We start from the raw sequence: 11,481 nt of genomic DNA, 5'->3' as shown, positions 1-11,481 counted from the left end.
ATTCCATATTTTTTTCCTCTGCTTAGTCTAAACAAGTAACAGTTATTGACTGCCACAATCTTTTTTCTTGATTTCTTATAGTGTTTCTTAAAGCCAGAAAGTTGCCATTTGAAATGACTTTAGTTTTGTGTCATGTCTGTGATCTGCTTTTTTTCTACAAAATTAAACAACTGAATGATGAACATCCTCCGAGGCCGGTGATTCCATAATTTTTGCCAGGGGTTGTAGAAATAAGTCTTGTTTTCCTTTTAATGTCAAAGAGACTTGTGGAGTCTACGAAGCCTATTAGAAAAATTTAAATAGTAAAGTAAAATTTTCACCGAAAGCCAGATAAATTTTTATAATGGTTTCCAGCTGCCAGTCTCTAACATTTTCTGAAAAAATTCTGATTGGAAAAAAAGCCCAAATCATTCCGCCATTTCCTGACAATGAAAATCCGCAGAGGGGGCCGGACCACTCGTCACTCAAAGCCTGCTCACAGGCGAATGACGCAACCGACAGGTGTGGAAAAACTGACGCATGCGCACGAGGGTTCAAGCTTGTCTGACGTAATCACACGTGATTCAAATCCATATGGGTTTTGAAAAAAATAATAAGGTCGGATACTTTTCTAATAGACCTCGTACATTCTTTCCCTCCTTGATTATGGCGATGTATGAATGCCTCCGCACAGAGTCTGCAAATGTTGGATACTGTGTACCATGGAGCTTTGAGCTTTATAACATCTTATGTTTTTTTAAACTCATCACTGTACTTTATATTCTAAAGTTAGTTGGACATCTCTAAGTACACGCCGTCTAGGACATTGGTACAGTAGTGTTCAGAATAATAGTAGTGCTATGTGACTAAAAATATTAATCCAGGTTTTGAGTATATTTCTTATTGTTACATGGGAAACAAGGTACCAGTAGAGTCTCACGAATCCAACAAGACCAAGCATTCATGATATGCACACTCTTAAGGCTATGAAATTGTGCTATTAGTAAAAAAAAAAAAAAAAGTAGAAAAGGGGGTGTTCACAATAGCAGTAGTGGGGCATTCAGTCAGTGAGTTCATCGATTTTGTGGAACAAACAGGTGTAAATCATGTGTCCCCTATTTAAGGATGAAGCCAGCACCTGTTGAACATGCTTTTCTCTTTGAAAGCCTGAGGAAAATGGGACATTCAAGACATTGTTCAGAAGAACAGTGTAGTTTGATTAAAAAGTTGATTGGAGAGGGGAAAACTTATGCGCAGGTGCAAAAAATTATAGGCTGTTCATCTACAATGATCTCGAATGCTTTAAAATGGACCAAAAAAACAGACGCATGGAAGAAAACGGAAAACAACCATCAAAATGGATAGAAGAATAACCAGAATGGCAAAGGCTCACCCATTGATCAGCTCCAGGATGATCAAAGACAGTCTGGAGTTACCTGTAAGTGTTGTGACAGAAGACACCTGTGTGAAGCTAATTTATTTGCAAGAATCCCCCGCAAAGTCCCTCTGTTAAATAAAAGACGTGCAGAAGAGGTTACAATTTGCTGAAGAACACATCAACTGGCCTAAAGAGAAATGTAGGAATATTTTGTGGACTGATGAGAGTAAAATTGTTCTTTTTGGGTCCAAGGGCCGCAGACAGTTTGTGAGACGACCCCCAAACTCTGAATTCAAGCCACAGTTCACAGTGAAGACAGTGAAGCATGGTGGTGCAAGCATCATGATATGGGCATGTTTCTCCTACTATGGTGTTGAGCCTATATATCACTTACCAGGTATCATGGATCAGTTTGGATATTTCAAAATACTTGAAGAGGTCATGTTGCCTTATGCTGAAGAGGACATGCCCTTGAAATGGGTGTTTCAACAAGACAATGACCCCAAGCACACTAGTACACGAGCCAAATCTTGGTTCCAAACCAACAAAATTAATGCCTCGCAGATGTGAAGAAATCATGAAAAACTGGTTATACAACTAAATACTAGTTTAGTGATTCACAGGATTGCTTAAAAAGCAGTTTGAACATTATAGTTTTGAGTTTGTAGCGTCAACAGCAGATGCTATTACTGTGAAAACCCCCTTTTCTACTTTTTTGTTTTTTTTACTAATAGCCCAATTTCATAGCCTTAAGAGTGTGCATATCATGAATGCTTGGTCTTGTTGGATTTGTGAGAATCTACTGAATCTACTGGTACCTTGTTTCCCATGTAACAATAAGAAATATACTCAAAACCTGGATTCATCTTTTTTGTCACATAGCACTACTATTATTCTGAACACTACTGTATGTGTTTATTTACAAGCCATTCTTGGGAAAATTCCCAACTACCTTTCCTCCTTATTGATTTTAAAGGATGGATTACACAACCTGAGATCATCGAGCTTTGTACAGTTTGTTGTTCCCAGAGTTCGAACTGAACTGGGAAAGAAGGCCTTTACGTTTTCTGCACCCACTGCATGGAATAATTTGCAGTCTGAATTTAAATTGCAAAACTTTGTGTCTTTGACTGTTTTTAAATCTGCAGTTAAAAGGCTGGAATCCAAACTTTCTGAATGAATTTTTATTATACATTTGTATTGTACTGAGTCTGTGTGATTGTTTGTTGAAACTGTGTATTGCTGCCATTTTTGGTCAGGTCTCCCTTGAAAAAGAGATCTTTTGATCTCAGTGGAACAAACCTGGTGAAATAAAGATTACAACAACAACTCACCATCAGAAGTGTATCTGTATGTGGTGGAAATGTAGAACTATTACTAAGAAATGTAGAGATATTATTTGAGCAGGGTCTGCCATGTCTCTGGGTCCTTTGTGTTTGAGACTGAGAGATACTCTGGAAGAACATATGGAGTCATGAGGTCCCTGGATAGAAGTGTTTGCCGATACCTTAAGGTCTGGATCTTTCAGGTATTCTTCTCCCCCCCATGAGACCTGGATGTTAGTAGCACAAGGTGACAACTGCATGTCTGGTACTTGGTATCAGTGTCCTTGGAAATGAAATGGCTGTGCTACTTGATTTTTGAGGAAATGCCGGCTCTGACATTCTGACCACGTGGGGCACTTCCTATTTGGGCATGATTCAGCGCGAGGGTGCTTCATTATTATAGACCCCAGTAACTGGAAAAGGCAGACCAGAAGTCCACATTGTCTTGCTTGGGTAGATTTTGGAGGATGGGGGTGGACCGTTGTCTGCATGGGTAGTTGCAACCACCACAGAATGAGGTAGTGTTGTGGATATAGCGATCTGCATGCTGCCGGACCTGGTGATGCAAATCAAAGTGTAAGTCAAGCACTACTTGGCATATCTTGATTTAAAAATTTGAGGACGTGCTTTGCATAAAACATGTGGTCACTCATGCCAAAATTTGGTGCGTGATTTGGAGAGTCTCGGCTCGGACTAGATACACCTTTTGTTTTATTATTTCAAATTAGAATGTAGGAATGTTGCCATTAAAGTACAGCTGGCACTGTCTCTGGAGTGCCACCTGGTGGGTTTTTGCTGTCTGCCTTCTACTTAATCTGTTATAGATGATGGTACTGTGCATAACTGAGTCATGATCCTAATACTTTTATAAAATGTGATCTTTTGTGATTTCACCACCTGCAAATAATATCAGAACCTGGACAGTAGGTGATTTTTGGTCATACAGTTATGATCCAAGTGTAGAAGAAAATTGAAACAAGACATGCTGTTTTAGAGTACGCTGCAATTTTGGCTCCCCAATGATTTGTCTATAGACAGGCAGGAAACAGGTTTGGGGCAGTGAGACATTCATCTGTTTCTCGGGCAACAGGGTTTGTTTATGGCTGTTTCGTCTTGCAGTGTAATAATACTCTGTAAGAAGCTGCCCCACACAGACTTCTTTCTTGCTGCTCTGTTGTCGTCCCACTGACAAATGCTCAGTGGTGACATTTGCAGTCTCCCGGCATTCCAAATTAAGGGTGAAATGAATAGAAGGAATTTTGGAAATATTGGGCAGTTCTGCACAATGGAGACATTTGTTTTTCCTTTGTTTTAGAGCTCTTGATCACATGCACAAAGCTGCCTGAGGATGCAGCTTTGTGCATGAGCAGCGATAAGTATGATACTTGGAAGAAAGTGCAAGAACTGTGTGCAGGGACTAAACTCTACATTAAAAGCAGAGCTCTGGAGAACAAGCAGGCTATTGTGATAGTATGTTGAGTGCCATCTCATGTGAGTTCAGTCCTGACTAGAGGTGACCTGCTGTCCTGACACCGCTGAGTCTCGGTGAAAGATGAGAAACCAGCATGAATAGAAAAGGGAGGCAGGGGTGGGGGGAGCTTGGGTCAATCTAGACGGAATAGGAAACCTGCAAGTAGTTCTGTGAGAAAGCATTTGGGAGGAAAGCAAGGCGATGTCTTAACAGAAAATACGCAAGGGGAAGAAAAGGCAAAGATCTGGGATGGTTTTTTTTTTGTGAAAACTAGAAACCCGTAAGGTAGGAATGCACAACAGATCAGCTTTGTAATATTTAAGGCAATGCTCTGTTGTCAGGTTTGTTACTTTTTTATTTCTGTAATGAAAGTCTAAAACGTTAAGCAAACAATTCTAGAAAATTCACCTTGCTGACATCTGATCACACGGTTTCCTGTTATGCTGCCGTCTTAATCCACCTCAGCAGCTGCAGGCGTTAGACTGTTGACAAGATTGTAATTAGGTTTGAGTTTTGAATGGAAAATGGTGAAGAATCCACTCTTCATGCACAGGCATGTTTTCAGAATTGCACTGTAAATCGCAGCCTTATCAGGATACATGTACAGTAAGAAGGTAAAGCATTGGGTTTTCTCCAGGCTGAACCTTTTCCAGTACATTTTATGTCACTTTTCAAGCGTAATGTGTGCTTATTACTGAATAATGGATTGACAATCCATTCCACCAGTAATACCAATTAACAGTGTCTGCTGCATATGTAATGAGACAAAATAAATATAAATACTATTGTTATTACAAATGATTTTTATAGCCAGTTTTCTTTAGGCAGGTCAGAGGATGGATACGTGAACATTTCCAAGTCACAAAATACGTCTCAGACTTTATTTACATCAATCATTTAGAAATTCAAACAGTATGGTAAATATATCTGGAGTAGGCAGTTCTCAAATCAAAGAGAACATTCAAAAAGGAGACCGAGATATACACAACTATAACTATAGGCTTCTGTGGCTGTCACTGGAGAAACTGCTCAGTGTAACTTTTGCTTGTTGCCTTGTCAGTTACACAGCAAAATAAAGTGCATTATTAAATCAATGATTACATCGATGCCAAGTCAGTCAGTGAATTCCAGCATACACCAAACTGGATGCATCTCCAACGCCCTACAGAATGCCGCATATCCACTAGCAAGTACTGGGGTTCAAAAAACTCAAATGTAGGCTCTATACATCTCCAAGTATGAGAGCTGCATTGCTGTGATGTAGCATGCGTTCCTCCCACTTTTCTTCAGTCCCATCACTTGTCCACTTGACCTGCCAATCCTCCTCAGCATGGCTGGAAATCCATCAACACCCAAAGCTGCATTCTTCATTCCTCCAAACTGACCCTGTCAGCTTCTCGGCAAGCAGCTTTGATGAATCCTTGCAGCCTGCACAGGCAGGATCTCAGACAGAGAGCAAATCAATCCTAAACCTAAGCCAAACATCAATTTTAATAGCAAATTATGTGCTAACATGCTCACTTGCAGTGAAGTCCTGGATGAGACTAAGCCCTTCCTGTAATGTGACTAACAGAGTGATAGAATGAGTTGAAAAGCAATGACTATAATGCTGCATTCACGGGTGATTCTTTAACTATGGGCACTATTGGCCTTGTAAATGTAATTTCCACCACACCATTGCCTTACAATATAAAGTGCCTTGGGGCAACTGTTTGTTGTGATTTGGCGCTATATACATGTGCTCTGATGTCACTGTTTATCTCCATAGAAACTACCCAAACAATCTTTCATACAAACTGTTTAAAGGGACATTACAGCGTTGTGGTGGAAATTACGACAATAGTGTGGGACAACTACATTTTGTTTAAAAAAAATCACAACAGTTGTATGACATTGAATACCCCAATTATGTTTTGATTATTTTACTGATATTTTATTCAGAGATATTTTAAAACATTACAAAAAACGTTTCTTTACCATTCATTTTTATCATTGAAGATCAAAAGTCTGGGTGTGGGACAAGCACAAAATGGCAATATTTGCATATAATGATGCTGAATAAAGGTGAAAAAGTCATCATAGACTACTAGAACAAATTTATTAACACACTTTCATTGTAAAGATAACTATAAAAGTGTGAAATTTCCCCTTTTTTTGTTTTTCATACAATATGATCAAAGGACATAAGTGCCCGTAGTCTAAGAATCACCCACACATGTTGGCTGTAAGCGCAAATGGCAAAACGGATGTTCCATTATTTTGAAAGAAGGGTTGACGGAAAAATTCCACCACCTTTGGCTGTGAGTGTGGCAGCTGTGCAGTGGGATGGCAGTTGCCGTTAAAAGTTTCAACTTTGCTGCATACCGCGACAGGGACAAACCAGATGTTGTTTTATCTTTAATGAGGAGGCACAACAGACAGCAAGAGATGGATAAGAGCAGTCACTCGGTTTTAATCAGGCAAACACAAATAATTTGTGTGATATTACAGAGAGAAACCGATTATCTCCTCGTTTCTGCTTAAAACTGACTTTTACCTTGTTATCTGATGGTTAATAATCACATTATTCTTTTTGATCAGTTTGGGTGTAGAGAGTCAGACTCAGACGGGTTGGGTTTCATAAATCTCAGGTGATTTTTACGACTTCCTGTTTATTAAATAATGCTGAATTTATGTGAAAATGATTGCTGTACAGAAGCTTCAGATATCTGTCACTGAGGTAGATGATAACTGGAGTGCAGTTTTAAGCAGAAACGAGACGATAATCGGCTAATCGCTGCTCACGCTCTGAAATGACGCATGCATAGTGAAGGCTGCAGGACCAATCACACCGCAACATGCTGCCATCCCAGTCCAACGTGCAAACATTACACCACCACCTCCCTGAAGAAGACAACGGCGTATGGGCAGCGGTTCTTTCAGGTAACAAACCTCTATCCAGACGCTGTTGTCTTCTTCATTTCAGCAAACGTCCGTGTCTGAGAGGACGGCTGTCAATCAAATCTCGCTCTTCAGAAACAAGCAATCACAGCAGACCCAGGACTAACCCCCTGGTTTCCTCACCCATAGTGCCAAACTTTTCAAGTGAGAGACCAGAAATCCACTTTGCGTGAGCAGAAATCACTCTCAGCGGAGCTGTCTGAAAAGTTTGTTGTTGACTTGTTTCACTGATCTGTATGTAATATACAAATAATAAATGTTTATGAGTTCAATGGTCTGAATATTTCATGAGGTGAGCACAGTGGCCTCCATCATCCATAAATAGAAGACCTTCAGGCCCACCAGGACTCTTCTGAGAGCTGGCCGCCCGTCTAAACTGAGCAATCGGGGGAGAAGGGTCTTAGTCAGGGAGGTGACCAAGAGCCCGATGATCACTCTGTCAGAGCTCCAGCATTCCTCTGTGGAGAGAGAACCTTCCAGAAGAACAACAGTCTCTGCAGCAATCCACCAATCAGGCCTGTATGGTAGAGTGGCCAGACGGAAGCCACTTCTTAGTAAAAGGCACATGACAGCCCACCTGGAATTTGCCAAAAGGCACTTGAAGGACTTTCAGACCATGAGAAACGAAATTCTCTGGTCTGATGAGACAAACATTGAACTCTTTGGCGTGAATGACAGGCATGTTTGGAGGAATCCAGGCACCATCCTTACAGTGAAGCATGGTGGTGACAGCATCATACTGTGGGGATGTTTTTCAGCAGCAGGAACTGGGAGACTAGTCAGAATTGAGGGAAAGATGAATACAGCAATGTACAGAGACATCTTGGATGAAAACCTGCTCCAGAGCACTCTTGACATCAGACTGGGGTGACGGTTCATCTTTCAGCACGTCAATGACCCCAAGCACACAGCCAAGATATCAAAGGAGTGGCTTCAGTACAACTCTGTGAATGTCCTTGAGCGGCCCAGCCAGAGCCCAGAACTGAATCCGATTGAACATCTGTGGAAAGATCTAAAAATGGCTGTGTACCAACGTTCCCCATCCAACCTGATGGAGCTTGAGGGGTGTTGTAAAGAGGAATGGGCAAAACTGCCCAAAAATAGGTGCACCAAGCTTGTGGCACCATATTGAAGAAGACTTGAGGCTGTAATTGCTGCCAAAGGTGCATCAACAAAGTATTGAGCAAATGCAGTGAATACTTATGTACATGTGATTTCTTAGTTTTTTATTTTTAATAAATTTGCAAAAAAAAAAATCATGTCATCATTATAGGGTGTTGTGAGTATAATTTTGAGGGGGGAAAAATTAATTTATTCCATTCTGGAATAAGGCTGTAACATTACAAAATGTGGATAAAGTGAAGCGCTGTAAATACTTTCCGGATGCACTGTATACTCTGGCGTGACTTATATACTGAAAAAACACAGGTATCGAAACACTAAACAAAATAAACTCCAATAACACCAATAATAAAAGTACACCACAACTATCCCAATATAAAGAGCTGATAAAAAAATCCTTATTCTTGTGTTTCCAATGCTATCAGACATCAATCTGTGTAAATCTGACTATTTTGTCTAAAGTGTCTCAAATAACATCCAATTTGTTGCCCAATGCACATTTAATTGCCCATTTTTCTAGGTTATTTTTTTTTAAGTCCTTCTGTTAAGTAACAGTACAGGCTGTGTTGTGCACATGTGCACAACATGTGCTCCTGTGTTTCTGCCTGCTGTTGAATTCACCCCCAAGAAATCACTGTTACAATGTGAGTTCCACATATAGGGCTTATACACTTTTTTTTCTCTTCGCAATGCTTTTATTTGACACATGCAACTTATAGTCCAGAAAATACTGCAGCTTTACCATCTTACCTCTACTGGAATCTTGTCAAGTGACAAACCTGGATTCACTTACACATTCATGTCTCTGTCAGCTCAACCTGCAGGTTTAGAGCCATTTAGTAGCAGTTTTATTCATGAGATCACTCGTCAGAAGTGCACAGCCATGCTGCTTTCCAGAAGGACAAAAGTTCAAGTCTTCAATGTCCTGGTGCTTCTGGACACTGCAAATGTGATATTAAGGACCACTTTGGAAAAAAAGCAATTCTTTTTCTTTTGCTTTCATGTGTCTTCCTATTTTTTTTTTTATGTTGTCATATTTACATGTTTTCTTTGTATGATTTTCATTACTGGCCAAATGAACAAAACAAAACAAATGCTCTTAATATTCCTCCACTCTGTTTAGCTTTTTTTTTGTCCCATTGCAGAGCTGCATAGTTGCACATGGGTGGGACTAAAGTGAGCAAACAGGAAAAGTCGCTGCTGACTGACGTCAGAGGTCAGACTTCAGCTTCTGCTCAGAGAAAGGATCTGACGCTCGCTCACACTGAGAGCTGAAATGGCGCAGCAACAAATTTCACTGGACAGAAAAAAGTTTTGCTGTTGGATCTGTGTGGAGCTGCTGAAGGATCCGGTGACTATCCCCTGTGGACACACCTACTGTCGGAGCTGTATTCAGAGTTTCTGGGATGAAGAGGATCAGAAGAAAATCCCCAGCTGTCCTCAGTGTAAACAGACCTTCATACCGAGGTCTGTCCTGGTGAAAAACAACATGTTAGCACATTTAGCAGAGGATCTGGAGAAGACTGGACTCCAAGATGCTCCTGCTGAACCTGAAGATGTGGCCTGTGACTTGTGCACTGGGAGAAAACTAAAAGCTCACAAGTTTTGTCTGATATGTTTGGCTTACTATTGCAAGAAACACCTCCAGCCTCACTATGATGCAGGCTCTTTAAAGAAACACGAGTTGGTTGAACCCTGCGAGAAGCTTCAGGAGAACATCTGCTCTCATCATGATGAGGTGATGAAGACTCATGAGCGCTGTGTCTGTTATCTTTGCTCTGTGGATCACCATGAAGGTCATAACGCAGTGCCAGCTGTAGCAAAAATGACTAAAAGGCAGAGAAAGCTGGAGGTGAGCCGAAAACAAATCCAGCAGAGAATAAAGGACACGGATAAAAAGGTGAAGGCACTTCAGCAGGAAGTGGAGGCCATCTATCACTCTGCTGATCAGGCAGTGGAGGACAATGAGAAGAGGTTAACTCAGATGATCAGCCTGATCGAGAAAATAAGCTCTGACACACAGTGGCAGATCAGATCCCAGCAGAAAACTGAAGTCAGTCGAGTCAAAGAGCTTCAGGAGAAGTTGGAGCAGGAGATCGCTGAGCTGAAGAAGAAAGATGCTGAGCTGCAGCAGCTCTCATCCACACAGGACTAAGTCCCACTTCTACAAATTTCCCTCCATTGCTGTGTCTTAGTGATCAGTGATCTGTGAGCTCAAAGACACTGGAGCAAGTTCACAAATGACGGATTAGATCATTTGTTTTGTCCTATGATTCTAACTATGCAAAACTGGTTAATTTGCAGTTATTTGTGATAATATTTTAGATCTCTCTCTCTCTCTCTCTCTCTCTCCCCCCTATATATATATATATATATATATATATATATATATATATATATATATATAGTTTTATACATACATGTATACACACACACACACACGCATATATGGGGTATATTTTGGGCTATACTGTCTTTTAAAATATGACCCTTTTAAAGAATTTCTTAGGAATGCTGTAATTGATGTAAATGATGTTACCCCCAGTGAATACAAAATGTTCATGTGTACATCCTCTGACTTCTGCACATAACTGGCTGTAAAAATATTGACTTTTATCCTCCATATTTTTGTCTGTAAAATAGATGGACTGTGTATAAAAATTGCTCTAATTCTTAAATTGATGTGATGTGATTTTTTATTGATTTTTTTGTTAAACTCCTTGCATTACTTGAGATATCTATCTATCTATCTATCTATCTATCTATCTATCTATCTATCTATCTATCTATCTATCTATCTATCTATCTATCTATCTATCTATCTATCTATCTATCTATATATATATATATATACACACACACACACACAGCGCATCTGGAAAGTATTCACAGTGCTTTATGTTTTTCCACATGTGTTACAGCCTTATTCCAAAATGGATGAACTTAATTTTCCCTCAAAATTCTACTCACAACACCCCATAATGACAACAAGACAACAGGTCTGTGCTCTGGTTGGGCCACTCAAGGACATTCACAGAGACGTCCTGAAGCCACTCCTTTGATAACTTGGCTGTGTGCTGTATGTCAAATCAAGTTTGTCAACTCCAGTAAGAGTCATTCACAGCATGATAGAGTGGATTTTACACTGTGATAGAATTGATTTAGCACTATGATAAAGTATATTTATTTCTATTTGCACTGGGATCAAATGTTATCCTAGCAGAGTATATTTTACTCTGCAAAATTTACTGTATAGGGTAATTGTC

General features: G+C 40.1%; 1 protein-coding gene across 1 annotated transcript; it reads left to right on the top strand.

The window, feature by feature from the left end:
- The first annotated feature begins 4,384 nt into the window (after positions 1–4,384).
- LOC117517310 (E3 ubiquitin/ISG15 ligase TRIM25-like) lies at positions 4,385–10,566 on the top strand. The gene is made up of 2 exons (XM_034178294.1): positions 4,385–4,438; positions 9,361–10,566. Exon 2 carries the CDS (start codon positions 9,492–9,494, stop codon positions 10,368–10,370), a length of 879 nt encoding a protein of 292 aa, XP_034034185.1. The 5' UTR covers positions 4,385–4,438; positions 9,361–9,491; the 3' UTR covers positions 10,371–10,566.
- Positions 10,567–11,481: the final 915 nt, after the last annotated feature.

Source organism: Thalassophryne amazonica, chromosome 9, assembly GCF_902500255.1.
Source record: "Thalassophryne amazonica chromosome 9, fThaAma1.1, whole genome shotgun sequence".
NCBI lineage: Eukaryota > Metazoa > Chordata > Actinopteri > Batrachoidiformes > Batrachoididae > Thalassophryne > Thalassophryne amazonica.
The sequence above is the reverse complement of the archived record's forward strand: the minus strand, read 5'-3'. Positions and strand labels throughout refer to the sequence as shown.

Bases quoted from the DNA above. Each gene is read 5' to 3' on its own strand.
- LOC117517310 (XM_034178294.1), top strand. From the start codon at position 9,492: ATGGCGCAGCAACAAATTTCACTGGACAGAAAAAAGTTTTGCTGTTGG.